The 22,089-nt window shown below is 52.3% G+C and overlaps 3 protein-coding genes and 1 long non-coding RNA gene across 4 annotated transcripts; 1 reads left to right on the forward strand and 3 right to left on the reverse strand.

Annotated features, from left to right (window-relative positions):
* Window positions 1-178: 178 nt before the first annotated feature.
* On the reverse strand, window positions 179-3,492 carry LOC117646085 (methionine aminopeptidase 2). The gene is made up of 9 exons (XM_034386771.1): window positions 3,287-3,492; window positions 2,735-2,833; window positions 2,535-2,642; window positions 2,295-2,449; window positions 1,963-2,200; window positions 1,792-1,886; window positions 1,577-1,718; window positions 1,317-1,491; window positions 179-1,216 (listed from the first exon to the last, which is right to left on the reverse strand). The coding sequence occupies exons 1-9, from the start codon at window positions 3,423-3,425 to the stop codon at window positions 964-966; spliced, it is 1,404 nt and encodes a 467-aa protein (XP_034242662.1). The 5' UTR covers window positions 3,426-3,492; the 3' UTR covers window positions 179-963.
* A 103-nt stretch (window positions 3,493-3,595) lies between these two features.
* LOC117646086 (histidine protein methyltransferase 1 homolog) lies at window positions 3,596-5,190 on the forward strand. The gene is made up of 6 exons (XM_034386772.1): window positions 3,596-3,798; window positions 3,899-4,150; window positions 4,222-4,388; window positions 4,485-4,753; window positions 4,841-4,956; window positions 5,060-5,190. The coding sequence occupies exons 1-6, from the start codon at window positions 3,744-3,746 to the stop codon at window positions 5,098-5,100; spliced, it is 900 nt and encodes a 299-aa protein (XP_034242663.1). The 5' UTR covers window positions 3,596-3,743; the 3' UTR covers window positions 5,101-5,190.
* Window positions 5,191-5,461: 271 nt separating this feature from the next.
* On the reverse strand, window positions 5,462-6,755 carry LOC117646087. Its single transcript, XR_004587761.1, has 3 exons — window positions 6,662-6,755; window positions 6,407-6,457; window positions 5,462-6,078 (listed from the first exon to the last, which is right to left on the reverse strand). It is a non-coding gene; the product is annotated as an uncharacterized LOC117646087 (long non-coding RNA).
* A 1,005-nt stretch (window positions 6,756-7,760) lies between these two features.
* LOC117646201 lies at window positions 7,761-21,959 on the reverse strand. Its single transcript, XM_034387008.1, has 5 exons — window positions 21,754-21,959; window positions 10,210-10,363; window positions 9,396-9,458; window positions 8,898-9,035; window positions 7,761-7,784 (listed from the first exon to the last, which is right to left on the reverse strand). The coding sequence occupies exons 2-5, from the start codon at window positions 10,354-10,356 to the stop codon at window positions 7,761-7,763; spliced, it is 372 nt and encodes a 123-aa protein (XP_034242899.1). The 5' UTR covers window positions 10,357-10,363; window positions 21,754-21,959.
* Between the last annotated feature and the right edge of the window lie 130 nt (window positions 21,960-22,089).

The raw sequence follows: 22,089 nt of genomic DNA on the forward strand, positions 1-22,089 counted from the left end.
CAATTGACAAGTTGAATCAGGTTTGATTAATTAACATAGACCCATTTCCTCGAGTTGGTTTAAATGCAAGGGCACTATAAAAATTTGTTGATAGCGACTTATCACTTCCAGGCATTTAAAACCAAAGACACAAACTTCTAAGAAAGAATGACAGGGTTCAGGAAATGAGAAAAAGAACTGGTTTCACACATTTTTATTCAAATGGTACACATGATAATTAGAACCACTCAGAACATAAGAAAGACAGGATCACGGAGGAAAAGGTACATTACATTAATAAATTGCACCCAGAGCAGGGGTCTCAGAGAGCCATACACGGGTGGTGCCTCTCACGGACCCTTAATCCTGGAGGGAAAATGACTTCACCCATTGAGACATCACAGACTTAAGTAAGTAACACCTCACTTCACTGTGGAAGGGACAATCCCAACCATTCCAAATAGTCTAAATGGAGAAATTTCAAGAGGAGAAGAACGCAATTTTATGGCTCCAATACATTGTTCAAATTGTTTTAATATTACTTTTGTACTCAATTGCTGATTGAAGCCAGCACTGAAACAATTAATTAAATGCATGGATTATGGGGTAGGGTATTCAACCATCTTTAAAACATGGCACAAATATGAGCAAACTTCATACAGAACAGATATAAAATTGTATATTTTTTTTTTAATCAATAGCAGTTACATATCCTTAAAAGGAATTGAATTAAGAAAGGTTCTGTGAAGTATGAAGTTCAATGGATGGGCTGAGGACATCACATTTCAAATCACTCAAACACTGTGCAACAATGATTTATTTCTGGTGAAAACTTCACCAGAAATGTCTGTTGGCAAGGTAACACAATTAAATGTATTCAACAAGGTATGCACCCAAAATGATACTCTGGAGATCCTAAGAAGGGCCAGAATCAAAAATACGCTTACATCAGTTGATAGAATCAAAAGAATGATGGAAAAATACTTAATAATCATCACCACGACTGACAACCTCCTTGCAGGTAGGGCGTAACATAATTGTATGTTCAAATTGAGCAGTGTAGCATCCCTTGACATCACAGAGAGGTGGATAAGCATCAACAGCACCTTTATCACACAAGTCCTTCAGAGCCATCTGGTACTTGGTGCAGCCCAACCGATCCAACCACCGCTTACAGAAGGCCAAAGTTGAGAAATTCTTATTGATGGTGTTAAGAAGTGATTTAGATGTCTGAAGCCTGAAAAATAGGGAAAGTAGATTCAAATCATGCCAATACTCGTAAATTGTTTCATGAAAAGAGGTGTCATTGATTAATAAAAAAAACAAAAACAATTTACCTAAGAGGAACATATCCTGCATCAAAGTTTTTCATATAGTGAGAGCACTCCATATCGTCATGTACTTGGCCACGTCCAGTAGAGCCAAAAGTTTCAATAGCGTAGTACTCATTTTCTTCCATAACAGTCGCCTCACCGCCTTTCACAATAGGGACAGTTTTACCAGCATGGATACCTGACAGCAAAGGGAGCAATTAAGATAGACTCCACACACACCAGAACCTAGAAAATGCGACAGAAAAATAATTTAGAAGACTTACGATAAGGAGAAATTGAGTGACCATTCAAATTTCGAATGGATTTAACTTGATAAGTTTTTCCATCTAGCTCTACTTCGTATGATTCCATAACTTCTTGGATAGCAGCTCCAATTTCACATAGAGGAACATCAATTCCAGCAGCCTAAAATCGAAGAAGATTGTTAGTTCTAGTTTTAAAACAGCTGATGAACACATTGAAGAAACATTAAGAATACCTTGATCCCAGTGTTCGTGGCATCACGAACAGCTTCAATAAGTTTATCATACTTAGGATTGAATGAAAGAGTGAATGCACAGTCGATAATACGTCCTGAAAAAATGATTGATATATGAGACAAACTGAAAAGTTGAGCAAGAACTGACCTGTTGGCAAAAGAACTATTTACCATTAATGTGAGTACCAAAATCAATTTTGGTAACATCATCATACTCTAGGACAGTAGTGTCTCCAGCATTAGGAGTGTAGTGAGCAGCACAATGGTTTCGTGAGCAGCCAGTAGGGAAAGCAAGTCCAGCTTTCAACCCATCCTCCTTGATAAGCTTTCTTGCAGTGCTTTCCAATTCTTCACAGATTTGAATCATTGTCATGCCTGGCTTTATCCACTGCTGCATGTGTCTGCGTGTCTAAAAATAAATGTGCACTTTCAAAAAATATTCTGGGCAAAACTATAGGGTCTAACAGATTTAATATTATTGATAATAGTAAAATCCAACAAACTTGACGATGTGCTTCTGCAGCAAGCCGCACTTCATTGTAAATATCATTTTCAGCACGATCAAGGGCCCGCTTTTCCTCACTTGTAAACCTGTCCTTTGCAGATCTGGAGTCATTCACAGGTGGGTAATCCATAATTTGACCAATAGGATACACACCTGCACAAAAGAGAAAAATTGTTTCAACAAGTTCAACTGTGAATACATTGTGAAAACAATGCACAAATAGGAGGTCATATCTCACCGTCTGAGAATAGTTCACAAATTGGAATAGAGGGAGGATCTGTCTGGCCATTAGTCTTGCCCTTCCCTTTCTTTCTCTTGTTATTCTTCTTTTTTGCTTCCTCCCCACCTGCAAGGTAAAAACAGAGAGTAAACCAAATACTTAAAGTGTAAAAAAGTAACATACAGCAAAAAAGTTTTTAAAAATTAAGAAATTTATACCAGTGGTGTCATTGGCTTCGCCATTTTGTTGGCCATTTAATTCAACAGCAGCTAGCTTCTCAGTCAATGCATTTGATTCTGCAGAATTCTCTTCACCAGCTGCAAAAGGAAAACACTTACTGTAAAACTACAGTACCAGGTGGAGAACATGGAAAACTTATCAATAGAATCGGTAATTAGCAAGGGGCATAGTGAAGGCTACTAATTTAACAACAATAAATTGGATTAAGCATTTAACGACAAAACAAATTAAAAATTTTACTGTAAAACCGAGGGAAACACTGCATAGTTCCTACCAACAAAGCCTTGTTCCTTCCCAATAAGATTAGAATGGTTCACACAACAAACTTTGAAGCTCAATTATCTGGGAAAGGCAGTGACAGAACACAAATCTTTTCGGTCATGTCAGTGCGACGTCTGATGCAAAAGAGCCGTCTTTATGGAATGTGGTACTTGCACATGGTCACAGACACATGGTAATGCGTGAAACTAACCAAACCGGGTGCGCTTGGAGGGAGGCACGTTTCAGAACATTGTTAAAATAATTCTCACCAGGTTTCTTCTTCTTTTTCTTCCTCTTCTTTTTCTGGTCTGTTTCACCAGTTTGTTCAACATCTTCAATCTCGTCTTTACCGTCATCTTTAAAGGCCTCAGCCTCAACTTTTTTAACTTCGTCCGCAACAGCAGCCATGTTGATGAACGTACGACGACGACGAACGGAGGACGAAGGAAGGGGGAGGGAGGGGAGAGAAGAGAGAAGAGAGGAAGGAGTGAGAGAGAAGAGAGAGAAGAGAGAGAAGAGAGAGAGTGGGAGAGACGTGAGGAGAGAGCCCGTAAGAGCGCGCCACCGTCACTTTGCACTGCGCATGACAGAAACGCTATTTGCAGAAAAGAACATCGTCTGCTGGGGAACGTAAACAAAGGCATGGGTTTGAATTTTGCTGTTTCCCTTACGAATACGCTTCGTAATTGACATTGACATCGATATAGTGACAATTGATATCTTATCATGTTCAAATTCTCTTTTCCCAAACCTGATGGTGATGATCAGGAGAGCAATGCGGGTAAATTGTCTATGTTGAAAATATTTTGCCGAATGCCTCTAACCTGTTGATTTATTTACCAGATTAAAGAAACACAAAATATGCGATTTCTTTGCTTTAGGAGAATCTGTGTCATCCAATACCAACAACCTACACTGGTTGTCATGTGAAAAAGTTACTGTGTCGCCTTCACATCTGAAGCACATGCTTACACGGCAGAGTTCGGCAAGTCAGTTAAAACTCCAGGGTGTTTTTTTGGCACATTTATCTACAAAGTCAGCCGTTCAATCTGCCTTTGAGACATCTGATGGAGACAGCAGCATAAAATTGGCTGAGCAACTTCACTCAGATTTGATACCTGCAAAATATGAAGGTAGGATGTAGGACATTTTATTTTGTCAATTATCATGGTGGACAAATTTTAAACTTTTTGTGGATTTACAGGAGGATTAAAAATTTGGGAATGCACTGATGACTTGTTAGGATGGCTCATCGCTGCAGGTCCCAACGTCTGTCTGAGCAACAAAAATGTTCTAGACTTGGGATGTGGAACAGGTCTACTCGGCATCGCTGCATTGAAAGCTGGAGCAAGTGTTGTTTTTCAAGATTATGTAAGTAATTATGGGAAGTTCATTTCTGTCCACATCGCACATCGATTTAATTATTTTTATTTTCATTCTATTTGTGTGTGTTTTTTTTGTTTTTAGAACAAGGAAGTTTTAGATGCTTGTACCATTCCAAATGTACTATTGAACCTAACAGATGAAGAATCACAAAGTTTAATTGACAGCCAGGGCAAATCAAGTTGTGAATTTTACAGTGGTGATTGGTCTTCATTTGTTGACAAACTTCAAGAGGGACGAACAGAGATGTTGAAGTTTGACTACATACTGACCTCTGAGACCATATACAATTCAGAAAATTATTCCAAGCTCATCAATGTTTTCAAGAAGTGCCTAAAAAATTCAGGCACTGTGTATCCTTTATCTTTTACTCACCTTTATTCTCAAGTGATATTATCAAGTTTGGTATTAATTTTGGAACATCCTTAGCTCCAGTTTAGATATTTAGCTGCAAAAACCTATTATTTTGGAGTTGGAGGAGGTACAAGACAATTTGAAACTGCTTTGCAGCATGATAGTTCCTTTAAAAGTGAAGTTTGCTGGAAATGTTCCTCAGGTAAAAAAATAATTTCTATTGTGATTTTCAAAGCATAAGAAACTAAGAGAGAAAAACTGTAATTATAACTAGAATCTCTTCTACTTTCTCCTCATCATTACAGGTGTTTCACGGGAGATTCTGAAAATCTCATTGACCTCATGACTGATTTTGTTTAAGCATGACATGCCTTCTGTGTACATGGTTTGAAACAGTGGAGTATAAACAAAATAAATTGTTGCTGTATTTTTTATATACATGTTTATTTAAGTCTTAAATTTACAAAATAATGTGGTAATTCCCAGTTTAGACAACTCGATGTTAACCAGGCAACTAGTTGCTGTAAGCAATTTGCTTACATATAGGGTGAGCAATTTGAATGACTTGAGATCATTTATTTATGATGTTTGGTTCTCTCAAAGTAAAATAATAAAACTGTTGTGGTCTAAAAAAACGGCCAATCAATAATGATGACAAAAGAGACGGATCCTTTTTCTTTCTTTCCTGAAGTAACCTACTGCATGATAAGATGGTGACGACAGGTAAATGTAAGGATGAATTCTATGATGGTGACATAAATATGCAGGAAAAAAAATAACTGTATGAACTATGTACTATGCAGTATAAAGAATGCTCTCCTTTAATTTATATTGCCAACAACATTTTCTGGCAATTCATGTTTTTGGAGTGAGCCAGGAGTTATTCAGTCTAACTTAACTTCAACTCAAATGTAAGTTAATGTGAAGGTGCATCATTATTTTCATTGGTATACATTTTGCATACAGTATCACAGTTGTTCATAATTAATAAGACTCTTACAGACATGATCCTCTTTCATTGAAGTGCACACCTAATTGACAAATGCATAGGTCATGGCTGTATTCTAGTCTGAATCTCTTAGAGTGTGCATGAACACAGGTCAAACCTTAATATTCCGCATTAAGATAACAATCTAAACCATATCAATCTATTAGATATTTGTATATTGATATCATATCACATTTGATTCCCGGACAAAGAACCAAGTCAATTTGAAATTATCCCCTTTGTATTTCTACCGACGGAAAGCTCTTATCCAGCCTGGGGGCTCCCGGACGACGAACCAAGCAGCTGAACAATCTTCCTGAAGATGAAGGACTTGATCTGAGGGCACAAATGTTCCATTATTAAAGACCGCACAGAGCAATGAGAGGAAAGCACGTGTCTCCAATACACAGCAGGGAAGCGCTCAAACTGCTTACCGAGAGGATAGTGCTGAAGAATCCTCCTCCCTGCATTGGAGACACAAAGCGAACGTACAGCAAGGCGAAAATCAAAAGAAGCGTGCGTTAGTGCGATCGAACAGAAGCTCGGTTATAGCGGAGCAAGCGTGATCGTCTGAGGGAAGGACCCCTCTCTATTATGTCAGGGCAATGAACGGCGTGCATTCGGCTGGAAGCAAGGCAAAAGGAAAAGACTCCGTCTTGCTTACCGATCCACCCGGACTGCCTCCTGCGGACGCCGTGCCGTCCCCAGCGGAGCCCTTTGGAACGAGTGGCGGTCAGAACTGGTACTTCCCCAGGGGCGCAGGGATGCCTACCCAGCGCCTACAGCCGTTTCGTCACTCTGTCTCCGTCGCACTCATGGGGCGTCCCGTAGAGGTGCGAGAGCGATAGAGCGACGATGGCCCGGCTAGAGGCGTGCACCCCCGTGCCTTCCCTCCGGCCTTTGAGCCCAACAGCCCTACCTGACTGCTGCTGCCGAGGAGTGGCGTGATGAGTCCCAGGATGGAGCCGGAGTCACTGCCGCCCGCCGCCCCCGCACTGGCGCCGCCAAGGCCGCCGCCGCCGCCGCCGAGGTCACCGCCGTCGAGGGACGCGCCCACCGAGGCGCTGAGGTCGCCGCCGTCGCCGCCGTCAAGGGACGCGCCGGCGCTGGCCGACGCTCCGGCCCCTGCGCCGCCGGAGCTGCTCTGTAAGCAGAACGGGACCCGAGGTCGCGAGTGAGGCCGCGAACCGCAAGCACGCCGATGACCGCCGGTGAGGCGGTGACCCGCGGTGACCCGCGGTGACCAACCCAGAGGAGCCAAGCCAAAGCGTGGCGGGGAGTGCGTAATGCCCAGCGGGGCCGGGCCAGTGGCGTCGGCGCCTCGCTGCCTCACCAGGTCGGGGAAGTCCGAGTCGCTGCTCACGGTGGAGTCCTCCGTGACGCCGATCCTGGCCGTGTCGTCCTCGCCGTCCGGCATGAGCTCGAGCGCGGTGGGTGCGCCGCCAGAGGGCGCGTCCGGCGCGTCCGCACCGGGAGGCAAGTCGCCGCCGCCGGGGAGGTCGAAGGGCACGAGGCCCAGGTTTATCAGGGCGGAGGAGATGGGCTGTGCGGCAAGCAGCGAGGCGGGGCGCAGTGCGGCAAGGAGCAAGCAAACATGAAGCAACACAACAAAAGCAAAGCGTCAGGCAAGGAGTGGCGCCGCGTCAAGTAGGCCGCGTTATGGAGAGCGTGCTGTGGTGCTATAGTGCCGACACGGTTACGCCGAGCTGACCAATGCGTGCGACATTATTGCGGGTAGCTGCGGGGAGAGGGGGGGGAGGCTGTCACCGTGGACTCGATGAGAGCAGGCGGCGCATTGCCCCACGATCGCACCAGTCACCGCAGCAGTCTGATTCTCATTCCGAACGGCGTTTCGTCGTCCTGTCTCCCTCGCACCCCGACGGAACGCCGTACGAGTACTAGAGAGACTAGCACTGGTGGGAATCAGAGTGCAGCACAAGTTGGGCTTTCGAATTAGACCATTCCAATGCTCACGCATTTTGGCCACGACCTCAGAGTCGCGGGAGAAGTCTTTCTTTCTAACTGCATTCCAACTCCACAAGCTGCATGGTATAGAATTTTGTTAAAATGGATGAGATTGCTGCTGGTTGTGTTGGTTTGTACCCGGAACCGGCGGGGCCGGTGGGCCGTCCCGTTCCCACACCCGGAGTACTTACGCCGCTGCTGCTGCCCAGGAGGGGCGTGATGAGGCCCAGGATGGAGCCGGAGTCGCTGCCGCCGCCGGCACCAGCCTCGCCACCCGCACCGGCCTTCAAGGGGAGAAGGAGATGTGTTGAAACTTGAAACACGGCGTGCGACTGTTTGACACCGCCGGCCCCGGGCCACGGCCCCCGCGGCGAGAGATGTCCTGGGAAAGGGGGCGCGCCCCGCTGGCCCCGCCCCGCCCCGCCCCGCCCCGCCCCGCCCCGCCCCGCCCCGCCCCGCCCCGCCCCGCCCCGCCCCGCCCCGCCCCGCCCCGCCCCGCCCGCCCCGCCCCGCCCCGCCCCGCCCCGCCCCGCCCCGCGGCGGCGGGTTAGATCACGAGGGACGTTGCCGCCGAGTCGCCGAGTCGCCGCCACACGCGCCAGCAGGCAGACTCCGAACTCGTCGCCCCGTCTCTCTCGCATCTCCACGGGACGCCCCATGAGTGCGAGAGTGACAGTGTGGAGTGCGAGTCGGTGGCCGGGGAGGGGGAGGGGGCTCCCCGCTCCTCCGAGCTGGCCGGGCGCGGAAGCAGATCCTGCCCCAGTGAGTCGAGGCTTGGTCCGGCGGGGTCTGGCAGGTCCGGCCAGAGAAAGCGGCAAGCGCGGCAAGCCGCAAAGTGCCGGGATGAGGCGTTTGGGCACGAGCCCGGCTGCTGCAGCGAGGAGCACCGGCAGGACGGGCAGGGCGACGCGGTGCGGGCCGCAACGTAACGCCATGGCCCCGCACGCCCCCGCCCCGCCGCGCCGCGCCTCACGGTCAAGGCCGCGGCGGTGTTACGGTGCGCCGTTACGTCGTTACGTCACGCCGTCTGGGAGTCCGTCTGGCCGTCCGGGCGTCCGGCCCGGAAGGAGTGGGAAGGGCAGGGACGGCGGTAGTCCGGTTCCGAACAGAGCTACGTCGCTCTGTCTCTCTCGCACCTACGGCCTGCGGGCGGATGAGTGCGAGAAAGGCCGAGTGACGGGGATACTTACCCCACCGCCGCTGGAGCTGCCCAGCAGGCTGCTGAAGATGCCGAGCTTGCTGCCGAAGCCGCCGCCGCTGTTGCCCAGCAGCTGCGAGTAGGTCGGGCCCTTGTTGAGCTCGTTGAGGAAGCTGCCGCCGCCGCCGCCCTGGAGGGAACGACGAACAAGGAGGGTTTGTGACCCACGAGTTGAGCAGAGCAAGCGAAGCTGCGCGACTCGAGCCCGCACAGTGGGCCAGAAGACCGGTGGAGGCGGCCAAAACTCCAGACGCGTTTTGAGCCCCAGAGTCGCTAAACAGGCCTCGAATCGAACGTGTGACCCCACCAATGGATTGCTCTCCGAACGAGGACTCCATTGGTGGGGTCACACGTTCGGTTCGAGGCATGTTTACCGTCTCTGGAGCTCAAAACGCGTCTGGAGTTTTGGCCGCCTCCATCGGTCTTCTGGCCCACTGTGGCCCGGCTCTTTCCGCGGCCGCGTGCGTTCAGCTCTCCCTGACTCACTCACCCCCAGCAGTGCACTCACCGCCCTCTTCTCGCGCGGCGTCAGGCCCTGCAGCTGCTCGATTTGCTGCGAAGAAAAGAGAAGGGGAATTCAGTTTCTGCGGTGGCAGACGGACACGGAGAGAGGGAAGCCCCGCGAGCGGCGCCGCCATTAAGACGTGTGATTATTTAATCGCGACTAATGGCCAATTAGCCGCGGTGATTCCCCGCGTCGGCGCTGAGCTCTGTCTCTCTCGCACTCACGGGGCGTGCCGCAGGGCCGGCGGGGCCACCGGGGGTGCGAGAGAGACAGAGCGCCGCACGTGCCGCGGCCACCGCAGCGAGGTGGCGCCGCGAACCGCCGCGAACCGCGAACCATACGAATATGCAGGCAATTTGTGAGGCCGATGGACACCGCCGGGCCGGGGCGGAGCGGGGCGGGGCGTGTTTCGCTTTGCCTTGGACGGTGAATGTAAGCAGTAGCCGCCGTTTGCGCGGCCAGCCCCCAGCCCGGCAGCGCGGCAGCGCGGCCGGCCTGGAAAGGAGGTCATTTCGCCCCATTGCAATTGCGTTAGGTTTGGCCGTCCGATCCAGCGGCGTGGCGTGGCGGCGTGGCGTGGCGTGCGTTAGTGCCCTGCTTGGCCTGCACAAAGACGCGCCGATTGGGACACGTTGGCGGCAAGTTGAGACGCGCCAGGCGCAAGGCCGTGACCGCGCGACCGCTGCTGCAGTGGAGGGACGGGACGGACGGGACGTGCCGGCGAGCGCGTGGCGCGTGATTTGGACGCGCCGCCAAGTCCGCGTCTATTCCCCGGCGTCTCCAAGACTCCAAGACGCACCTGGATGAGGCCGGCGATCTGCGCGTCCATCTCCACCTCCGAGGACGCCGCGGGCTCGAACTTGACCTCGACGCCGTCGTCGGGCAGGGGCGACGCGGCGCAGGACGCCGCCAGCAGCGCCACGCAGCACGCCACGACGGTCTTCATGTTGTATCTGGAACAGAAAGTGTTCGTGTTTTTACGGTTCGCTTCTTTGACGCGCCTCGCAAGCCACAGTGATCCGCCTCGCGGTTTGCGCGTCCCGTCTTATTCTTCGTCGCGACTTTATCGCGGGGACGATCGGCCGGCGGAAAGTCCCACGGAGTTCGGCGGAGTCGGTAGTCTGCAGTCTGCAGACGTGTTGCATTAACTCTCTCTGCCCCGGCCAGCCCGGCCCGCCCGCCCCGGGGTGGCTTTCCATGGCCACCAATCTATCGCGCGCATCGACACCAAACTGCGGGCGGCGGTGGCTTGCCGTTCATGCTTCGTTCCGCCGTCCCGCCGTCCGGGCCGCCGAAGAGGACAAGGCCTCCTTTTGTGCCGTCCCATCTCATCGTAAGAAGTTGCAGCCACGGCGTCGGTCAGTCTCCGCCCGCTCCACCCGCTCCGCTCCGCCCCGGTGCGGGTTGCGGGTTGCGCGAAGCGGCGGCCGAGTTGCCGGCGTCAGATTATCGCGCCAAGGCCGGGCCAGCCCCGCCGGGCCGCCCTTTCCTCCCTCGTCGTGCGAATAGCGGCAGTGATACAGCAATTATCCGCAGCGACGCGTGGACGCGTGCCCAGACGCCGAGTCCAGGGCGCCGCTTCGCCGCTAGGTGCCGCGGAAAGGCTGGAGCGCCGCGCAGCCGCGCAACGGCCGTGCAGATGCGGCCGATATGCGTCCCGCCCCGCCCCGCCCCGCCCAGCCCCGCCCAGCCCCCACACTGCTGCAACCGCCTCTCGCAACACGGTGAGGCGCCGCCCTGCTAATAGCGCCGTTCTGCGAATAGTGACACGCGACTTGCAAATGAGAAACAAGGCGGCGCCGTTCTTATGGGCAGCAACCTATTCTCATGCACCGATCGCGCCCCGCCGGTCGGCGGCGCGGAAAAAAAAGATGACGTATAGGCCGTCGCTGTCAGGTAGGTTCACGATGGCGGGTGCGGCAAGGTTGACTACGCGCACACATCCACACACACACTCACACATACACACACCGACGCGGTGGGCGCGGTGCTGCATTGGCCAATAAACCACGCACCGCGCCCAGTTTTGCCCGCCCTTGCCAGGTCCGCCAGGCCCGCCAGGCCCGCACGCGCTGCCCGGGCCATAAACGGGTCCTGACATTTGGAACGAGACGGCAGGCGGGCCGGCGTCACTGACCGACTAGCTGGGGTAAAGATCACGTGGCTATCCTTGTTGGCGGTGGCCAGGCTAGGCCGCCCGGCGCGGTAGGCAGTACGCCTGCAAGGGTGTTGGCCACGCTGCCTACCTGACGCCTGGCGAGCGCCGGGTGGGCAGGCAACATGCCCACAGCGATGTTGGCCACGCTGCCTACCTGACGCCTGGCGAGCGCCGGGTGGGCAGGCAACATGCCCACAGCGATGTTGGCCACGCTGCCTACCCGGCGCCTGCCGCCCCCGTCGAGTGCGCGAGGGTGGCCGTCGAGAGCACAGCGCTCACGGCAGTCTTTCCCCAGCAGCTGTTTCGGCTGCCTGAAAGAAATGCAGGACATTGCGCCACGCACAGCGGTACAGTGCAAAACGGCAGCGATGCGCAGGGGAGTGCAGGCGCTGCGGCCAGTGCGCCACCTGCCCGGGGCGGACGGGCGGGGCGGCCGCACGCGGCGCCGCCTCCCGCAAGCTCACTCCCAGCAGTGCCTCTCTCTCGCACGCCGTGCGGGACGCCTCGCGAGTGCGAGAGAGACAGTGCTGCTCGGCATGAGACTTGGGGCTGTAGCACAGTGGGCCAGAAGACCGGTGGAGGTGGCCATAACTCTACACACGATTTGAGCTCCAGAGTCGCTAAATGGGACTTGAACCGAATGTGTGACCCCACCAATGGAATCCTCGTTCGAAGAGCAACCCATTGGTGGGGTCACACCTTCGGTTCGAGTCCCGTTCAGCGACTCTGGAGCTCAAAACGTGTCTAGAGTTTTGGCCGCCTCCTCCGGTCTTCTGGCCCACTGTGTGTAGGCCGCCTAGGTGAGCCGAGGTGAGCTCGCCGTGGGCGGCATCCTCTGCATGCTGATCCGGCCCCTGCAGCACCTGCAGCACCAGGGCGGTCGTCCGCCTCGCCCCGCCCTGCGTCGCCCCGCCCTGCGTCGCCCCGCCCTGCGTCGCCCCGCCCTGCGTCGCCCCGCCCTGCGTCGCCCCGCCCTGCGTCGCCCCGCCCTGCGTCGCCCCGCCCTGCGTCGCCCCGCCCTGCGTCGCCCCGCCCTGCGTCGCCCCGCCCTGCGTCGCCCCGCCCTGCGTCGCCCCGCGTCCGCGGGGCCGCGGCGTCGTGGAGTACACGCGAGCTCTCCGTGGCGCGCCGTGGCGGTATGGACACTTGTCGCGACCAGCCTCGGCCGCGACGACGGTCCCGAGACCTGACCGGGCGATCTAGGACTCTAGGACGCGAGCGCGGCGGGGAAGTGCCGCGCGGTTTGAAGGCCGGCGCGAAGGGGGAAGGGGTGCGCGACGTCCGCCCCGGAGTTACAGTGTTGTGGCCGCGATGACGACGATGACGACGATGACGTTGGCCGATGAGGCCGCGGGCGGCCGCGGGGCACGCTGGCACGGCGCTCCGCGCGCACGGCCGAGTCCGCCTCCACGTGACGCTCGCCGCGCTCGCCGTGCCTGGGCCTAGCCCGTCCCGTAGCCGTGGCACCGTAGTCGCCGTGCACAGTGTAATGAAAGATCGAAAAGTGGGAAAAAAATATTTTATTGTTCTAACTGACTTAACTTAATGCAGAAAGACGCATTCTGGTAGGAAAAGTGCCACAGGACCATCCAAGCGTCACAGAGACGCCATTTTTGAGAAAAAAGGGGTAAAAACGCCGTATTTTCAGTTCTTGACACCCATGGCTTCTGCTGTTTAGCGAATCCGCAACTTTTCTCGACGCCAACTTGTTAAGGGGTACTAGGACAAGACTTGAGAACGTTTGTAGCATTGAACTAGGTGGGGAACTCGAGATATTTCGCCTCAAAGTTTACAAATATCAGAAAAATCTACCAAAAATGCCGTTTTTGAACATTTTTGAAGCCCTGGCTTGGGCTCAATGGTGAATCCGCAACTTTTCTCGACGCCAGCTAGTTGAGGGGTACTAGAACAACACTTAAGATCATTTGGAGCATTGATCTAGGTGGGGAACTCGAGATATTTCGCCTCAAAGTTAACAAAATTCCTAAAAATCTACCAAAAATGCCATTTTCTGACCTGTTTGAAGGCTTGTCTTCGGCTGTGGCGAATCCGCAACTTTTCTCTACGCCAAATAGTAAAGGTATACAAGGACAACACTTGATAACATTCAGAGCATTGAGCTAGGTGGGGAACTCGAGATATTACGCCTCAAAGTTAAATTTTTTCTAAAAACCTGCTATTTTCTGACCTTTTTATAGCCCTGGCTTCGGCTCTAAGGTGAATCCGCAACTTTTCTCGACGCTCACTAGTTAAGGGCTACTACGACAAGACTCTAGATCATTTGGAGCATTGAGCTAGGTGGGGAACTCGAGATATTTCGCCTAGAGCAGTAGCCAAGCCTACAAAAAGGTCAGACACTGGCAATTTTGGTAGATTTTTTTAGACACTGGTTAACTTTGAGGCGAAATCTCTCGAGTTCCCCACCTAGCACAATGCTCCAAATGATCTCAAGTGTTGTTCTAGTACCCTTAAACTAGTTGGCGTCGAAAAAAGTTGCGGATTCGCCATAGCGCCGAAGCCAGGGCTTCCAAAAGGTCAGAAAATGGCATTATTGGTAGGTTTTTAAAACATTTTTAAACTTTGAGGCAAAATATCCTGAGTTCCCCACCTAAATCAATGCTCTAACTGATCTAAAATGTTCTTCTAGTACCCCTCAACTACTTGGCGTCGAGAAAAGTTGCGGATTCGCCATAGAGCCGAAGCCAGGGCTTCAAAAAGGTCAGAAAATGGCAATTTTTGGTAGGTTTTAGAAAATTTTGAAACTTTGAGGCGAAATATCTCAAGTTCCCCACCTAGCGCAATGCTCCGAACGTTATCAAGTGTTGTCCTAGTACCCCTTTACTGGGTGGCGTCGAGAAAAGTTGCGGATTCGCCATAGAGCCGAAGCCAAGCTTTCAAAACGGTCAGAAAATGGCATTTTTGGTAGATTTTTGGGACATTTGTAAACTTTGAGGCGAAATATCTCGAGTTCCCCACCTAGCTCAATGCTCCAAATGTTCCAAAGTCTTGTCCTAGTACCCCTTAACTAGTTGGCGTCGAGAAAGGTTGCGGATTCACCATAGAGCCGAAGCCAGGGCTTCAAAAAAGTCAAAAAATGGCAGTTTTGGAAGATTTTTAGGAAATTTGTAAACTTTGAGGCGAAATATCTCGAGTTCCCTACCTAGCTCAATGCTCTAAATGCTATTAAGTGTTGTCCTAGTACCCCGTTACTAGTTAGCGTCGAGAAAAGTTGCGGATTCGCCATAGAGCCGAGGCCAGGGCTTCAAACAGGTCAGAAAATGGAATTTTGGTAGGTTTTAGAAAATTTTGAAACTTTGAGGCGAAATATCTCGAGTTCCCCACCTAGCTCAATGCTCCAAATGATCTCAACTGTTGTTCTAGTACCCCTCAACTACTTGGCGTCGAGAAAAGTTGCGGATTCACCATTGAGCCCAAGCCAGGGCTTCAAAAATGTTCGAAAACGGCATTTTTGGTAGATTTTTCTGACATTTGTAAACTTTGAGGCGAAATATCTCGAGTTCCCCACCTTGCTCAATGCTCCAAACGTTATCAAGTGTTGTCCTAGTACCCGTTTACTGGTTGGCGTCGAGAAAAGTTGCGGATTCGCCATAGAGCCGAAGCCAAGCTTTCAAAACGGTCAGAAAATGGCATATTTGGTAGATTTTTGGGACATTTGTAAACTTTGAGGCGAAATATCTCGAGTTCCCCACCTAGCTCAATGCTCCAAATGTTCCCAAGTCTTGTCCTAGTACCCCTTAACTAGTTGGCGTCGAGAAAGGTTGCGGATTCACCATAGAGCCGAAGCCAGGGTTTCAAAAAAGTCAAAAAATGGCAGTTTTGGAAGATTTTTAGGAAATTTGTAAACTTTGAGGCGAAATATCTCGAGTTCCCCACCTAGCTCAATGCTCTAAATGCTATAAAGTGTTGTCCTAGTACCCCTTTACTAGTTGGCGTGGAGAAAAGTTGCGGATTCACCATAGAGCCGAAGCCAAGCCTTTAAAAGTGTCAGTAAATGGCATTTTTGGTAGATTTTTCAAATATTTGTTAGCTTTGAGGCGAAATATCTCGAGTTCCCCACCTAGTTCAACGCTCCAAATGTTATCAAGTTTTGTCCTAGTACCCCTTAACTAGTTGGCGTCAAGAAAAGTTGCGGATACGCTAAACAGCAGAAGCCATGGGTGTCAAGAACTAAAAATACGGCATTTTTACCACTTTTTTCTCAAAAATGGCGTCTCTGTGACGCTTGGATGGTCCTGTGGCACTTTTCCTACCAGAATGCGTCTTTCTGCATTAAGTTAAGTCAGTTAGAACAATAAAATATTTTTTTCCCACTTTTCGATCTTTCATTACACTGTGCCGTGGTGCCCGGAGGGCCGCTCAGATGAGATGGGCATTCCTACCCATCGCGGTTTTACGAAGAAGCAGTGGGAATAATGATCGCCGTGTGTGTGTCTGTGTGTGCCTCTGTCTCTCTGTGTGTGAGTGTGTCTGTGTCAGTGTGAGTGTCACTGTGGCCGATTGGACTCATGGAATCGCGAACCTAGATCAGATCGCGGAATGATTTCCAACAGCTGATGATCATTAGCCATGCCTCTAGAAGGCAGATTGAATCTAACCCGTTCGCGCCGTTGTGTGGCTTACTGGTTTGTGCCGCAAACCAAATGACCGCCTCACCGCAGCGCGGAGCGGCGCTTGGCTGCCATTCCTGACTCTTCTTTCTGATTTGTGTGCCATTTTCGATTCCCCCAAGAGCAACGCGGCGGATCGGCGGGCCGGTGGACTTGTAGACTCATCCAAACGAGGCCCGCCCGCATCGTCGTGGTGGTCCTAGTGCATCGTGACAGCGCGACCCAGTGACGAGTCCGCGCTCCACGCAGTGCCCTGCCCATGGCCGCCATGGCCCCGCCAAACAACTCGAGGAGCGCGTCGCGGTGTCGACACCAGCATCTTCCCGCGGTGGGCGGCAGTGCGGCAGCCAGCGGCAGCGGGATGGCACAACGGCACCGATGTCTATATAAATTGTCACCTCGATATGGTTGTTTTGACAGCGCGGCGGCCGTCACGGCGGTGGCGCGTGTTCGACTCCAGACAGAGACTGGCCTTTTTTCTCCCCTCCGCGTGAGCCGTGTGCCGCGTGCCGCGCACCGCACGCAGCCACAAGAGTGCTGCATGAGCGGGAAGGGAATAAGGCACACGTTATGACACCGCGATCGCCTTTTCTTACATCAACGCCGTTGTGTTTGGCCACGTCGCCCGCTGTCTTTCTCTCTCCCCCTCTCTCTATCCCTCTCGCACTCGTAGGTCCCGTAGGGGTGCGAGAGGGACAGAGAGGCGAAGCACTGTTCAAAATGGTCCCGCTGGCGCGGCCGTCGGCCCGCCTCGCCCTGCAGCCTGCACGCTACTCTGTGAGCCCTTGCGGGGGAGTCCTTGAGACCGCTTGGATCCAGGCTAGGGCCAGGCTAGGGCCAGGCTAGGGCCAGGCTAGGGCCAGGCTAGGGCCAGGCTAGGGCCAGGCTAGGGCCAGGCTAGGGCCAGGCTAGGGCCAGGCTAGGGCCAGGCTAGGGCCAGGCTAGGGCCAGGCTAGGGCCAGGCTAGGGCCAGGCTAGGGCCAGGCTAGGGCCAGGCTAGGGCCAGGCTAGGGCCAGGCTAGGGCCAGGCTAGGGCCAGGCTAGGGCCAGGCTAGGGCCAGGCTAGGGCCAGGCTAGGGCCAGGCTAGGGCCAGGCTAGGGCCAGGCTAGGGCCAGGCTAGGGCCAGGCTAGGGCCAGGCTAGGGCCAGGGGGTGGCAGGCCAGACCCAGTGCGGCCGCGTGGACAACGGACAACGGCTAGGCGGACGATGGATGGCATCAGGCGGCCTTGAAAAGGCGAAGCGCACTGTGCACAGTGTAATGAAAGATCGAAAAGTGGGAAAAAAATATTTTATTGTTCTAACTGACTTAACTTAATGCAGAAAGACGCATTCTGGTAGGAAAAGTGCCACAGGACCATCCAAGCGTCACAGAGACGCCATTTTTGAGAAAAAAGTGGTAAAAATGCCGTATTTTTAGTTCTTGACACCCATGGCTTCTGCTGTTTAGCGTATCCGCAACTTTTCTTGACGCCAACTAGTTAAGGGGTACTAGGACAAAACTTGATAACATTTGGAGCGTTGAACTAGGTGGGGAACTCGAGATATTTCGCCTCAAAGCTAACAAATATTTGAAAAATCTACCAAAAATGCCATTTACTGACACTTTTAAAGGCTTGGCTTCGGCTCTATGGTGAATCCGCAACTTTTCTCCACGCCAACTAGTAAAGGGGTACTAGGACAACACTTTATAGCATTTAGAGCATTGAGCTAGGTGGGGAACTCGAGATATTTCGCCTCAAAGTTTACAAATTTCCTAAAAATCTTCCAAAACTGCCATTTTTTGACTTTTTTGAAACCCTGGCTTCGGCTCTATGGTGAATCCGCAACCTTTCTCGACGCCAACTAGTTAAGGGGTACTAGGACAAGACTTGGGAACATTTGGAGCATTGAGCTAGGTGGGGAACTCGAGATATTTCGCCTCAAAGTTTACAAATGTCCCAAAAATCTACCAAATATGCCATTTTCTGACCGTTTTGAAAGCTTGGCTTCGGCTCTATGGCGAATCCGCAACTTTTCTCGACGCCAACCAGTAAACGGGTACTAGGACAACACTTGATAACGTTTGGAGCATTGAGCAAGGTGGGGAACTCGAGATATTTCGCCTCAAAGTTTACAAATGTCAGAAAAATCTACCAAAAATGCCGTTTTCGAACATTTTTGAAGCCCTGGCTTGGGCTCAATGGTGAATCCGCAACTTTTCTCGACGCCAAGTAGTTGAGGGGTACTAGAACAACAGTTGAGATCATTTGGAGCATTGAGCTAGGTGGGGAACTCGAGATATTTCGCCTCAAAGTTTCAAAATTTTCTAAAACCTACCAAAAATTCCATTTTCTGACCTGTTTGAAGCCCTGGCCTCGGCTCTATGGCGAATCCGCAACTTTTCTCGACGCTAACTAGTAACGGGGTACTAGGACAACACTTAATAGCATTTAGAGCATTGAGCTAGGTAGGGAACTCGAGATATTTCGCCTCAAAGTTTACAAATTTCCTAAAAATCTTCCAAAACTGCCATTTTTTGACTTTTTTGAAGCCCTGGCTTCGGCTCTATGGTGAATCCGCAACCTTTCTCGACGCCAACTAGTTAAGGGGTACTAGGACAAGACTTTGGAACATTTGGAGCATTGAGCTAGGTGGGGAACTCGAGATATTTCGCCTCAAAGTTTACAAATGTCCCAAAAATCTACCAAAAATGCCATTTTCTGACCGTTTTGAAAGCTTGGCTTCGGCTCTATGGCGAATCCGCAACTTTTCTCGACGCCACCCAGTAAAGGGGTACTAGGACAACACTTGATAACGTTCGGAGCATTGCGCTAGGTGGGGAACTTGAGATATTTCGCCTCAAAGTTTCAAAATTTTCTAAAACCTACCAAAAATTGCCATTTTCTGACCTTTTTGAAGCCCTGGCTTCGGCTCTATGGCGAATCCGCAACTTTTCTCGACGCCAAGTAGTTGAGGGGTACTAGAAGAACATTTTAGATCAGTTAGAGCATTGATTTAGGTGGGGAACTCAGGATATTTTGCCTCAAAGTTTAAAAATGTTTTAAAAACCTACCAATAATGCCATTTTCTGACCTTTTGGAAGCCCTGGCTTCGGCGCTATGGCGAATCCGCAACTTTTTTCGACGCCAACTAGTTTAAGGGTACTAGAACAACACTTGAGATCATTTGGAGCATTGTGCTAGGTGGGGAACTCGAGAGATTTCGCCTCAAAGTTAACCAGTGTCTAAAAAAATCTACCAAAATTGCCAGTGTCTGACCTTTTTGTAGGCTTGGCTACTGCTCTAGGCGAAATATCTCGAGTTCCCCACCTAGCTCAATGCTCCAAATGATCTAGAGTCTTGTCGTAGTAGCCCTTAACTAGTGAGCGTCGAGAAAAGTTGCGGATTCACCTTAGAGCCGAAGCCAGGGCTATAAAAAGGTCAGAAAATAGCAGGTTTTTAGAAAAAATTTAACTTTGAGGCGTAATATCTCGAGTTCCCCACCTAGCTCAATGCTCTGAATGTTATCAAGTGTTGTCCTTGTATACCTTTACTATTTGGCGTAGAGAAAAGTTGCGGATTCGCCACAGCCGAAGACAAGCCTTCAAACAGGTCAGAAAATGGCATTTTTGGTAGATTTTTAGGAATTTTGTTAACTTTGAGGCGAAATATCTCGAGTTCCCCACCTAGATCAATGCTCCAAATGATCTTAAGTGTTGTTCTAGTACCCCTCAACTAGCTGGCGTCGAGAAAAGTTGCGGATTCACCATTGAGCCCAAGCCAGGGCTTCAAAAATGTTCAAAAACGGCATTTTTGGTAGATTTTTCTGATATTTGTAAACTTTGAGGCGAAATATCTCGAGTTCCCCACCTAGTTCAATGCTACAAACGTTCTCAAGTCTTGTCCTAGTACCCCTTAACAAGTTGGCGTCGAGAAAAGTTGCGGATTCGCTAAACAGCAGAAGCCATGGGTGTCAAGAACTGAAAATACGGCGTTTTTACCCCTTTTTTCTCAAAAATGGCGTCTCTGTGACGCTTGGATGGTCCTGTGGCACTTTTCCTACCAGAATGCGTCTTTCTGCATTAAGTTAAGTCAGTTAGAACAATAAAATATTTTTTTCCCACTTTTCGATCTTTCATTACACTGTGCTGTGGCCGGCCTGGCCGCCGCGCACGGGGCGGTAACGGCATGGTAACGGGGTGGCCAGGGAGCTTCGGGCAACGCCCCTGGCAGCACACCTGCTGCCTCTGCCGAGCGATGCAGAAGATCGGTTCGTCGCTCTGTCTCTCTCGCACCCTCATGGAGTGCGACGTGTGCGACGGAGACAGTGGCGAAACGACTCTTCTGAAACAGTCGGCTGCTGCCCGGCCGGCCGCGATTTCCGGAAATGTTATTTTGGACGAAATTGTGCTTTGTCGCTTCGGTGCGGAAGCATAGCCGTTTGCTTGTGCGGTCGGTCGGTCGGTCGGCCGGTCGGCCCTTGTGAAGAACCACACTCGGGCGCAGTGCACTTGATTGCTCATGAGCCACAACACTAATGCAACACGCCCCGCGTTGGGCAACGGGGCGCTGGGCACGGCGCGGCACGGCACGGCTAGGTATACGGCACGGTCCGTACGGCGGCGCTGGTGCGCTGTGCGGTTTTCGGTTTTCTCATCAGATTCGCGGCCACCCAGCCTGCAGCCTGGGTGCGATGGTCCATGAGTTGCTGCAGCCCTAGCTCAGCTGTCAAGCCTCGCCTAAGGTCCTGCTGTGGGACTACAGTCCTTCAGTCACCACTGTGTGACCCCAGCGACGCTAGCCAAGTCCAGTCTAGACCAGGACCCCGAGCCCAGAAACCATTCCAGGCCCCTGGACTGAGTCACTCGCGTGGCAAACACCCGGCCGTGCTGGAACCGGAAGCACTTCACTGCACCGCACTGCGGACTGCAGTCCTGCATGCAGGCCCGCGGTTTGGAATTCCCCGTACTCACCGACTGGAGGGTTGCGCGGCACGGTAGACTCTGGAACCGCGGGCAGCGTGCGCAGCGTGTTCCAGCTCGAGCAGTGCCGTCTCGTCTACCCTGCCTGCCCTGCCACAACTGTTGTTCGGGTTGGTTTGGCTCGGACCCTCGGACCCCACCAGTTGCACGAGCTGCACCGGCTGGCGGTGCTGGGCGGGGACGCGGGCAGGCAGGGGCCGAACCGCCCCGCTCCGTCCGGCGGTCCGGCAGTCGGGGCTGGAGGCAGGCTGGAGGGGGAGGGCCAGCGCGCCAGCGAGTACGCGGGAGCAGGCGGCGGCGAGCACCTCTGGCTCGCGCTCGGCCAGCTCGGCCAGCTCGGGCAAGGCGTGTAGGTAAAGCCGAGCCAAAGACTGTCCGCCGCGCCACGTCCCGACGTCCCGTCATGCCTCGGTTACATCACTTTGCGCTTCGCGGCTTCGCGGCTTCGCGTCTCGGACGGCAGGAAGTGGTAGCCCCCGCGCCGCGCTCGCTTGCCGCTTGCCCGCTTGCGGCCGAGCTGGCTGTCCACGGCTCTCGCCGCGGTGGCCGGCCGATGCAGAGGAGCGGTTCGTCGCCCTGTCTCTCTCTCTCTCACCCGAGATCCCCATGACGGCCCCCAGAGCGACGACGACGAAACGACCCTCCGAACCGAGAGAGCCTGCTCTGGACTTCCCTATGCGACTCCGGGCTGGTTTTGTGTCTCTCTCGAACTTGAACTACTCAAGAGCGCGAGAGAGATGCAGCGACGAAAGCTCTGTTCGGAATCAAACCGCGGGCGTACATGTACATCGCGGCGAAGCGAATTGAAGAGATGGACGAATTAGGACGAACGCCTGAACAGTGGTCCAGCGGATGCTGCGGATGTTGCTGCTGAACGCGCGCATTCTCATCGTCGCGCTGTCGCGCATCATTTGTTCGGCGACCACAACAA

This window comes from Thrips palmi, unplaced genomic scaffold, assembly GCF_012932325.1.
Source record: "Thrips palmi isolate BJ-2018 unplaced genomic scaffold, TpBJ-2018v1 HiC_scaffold_19, whole genome shotgun sequence".
Taxonomy (NCBI): Eukaryota; Metazoa; Arthropoda; class Insecta; order Thysanoptera; family Thripidae; genus Thrips; species Thrips palmi.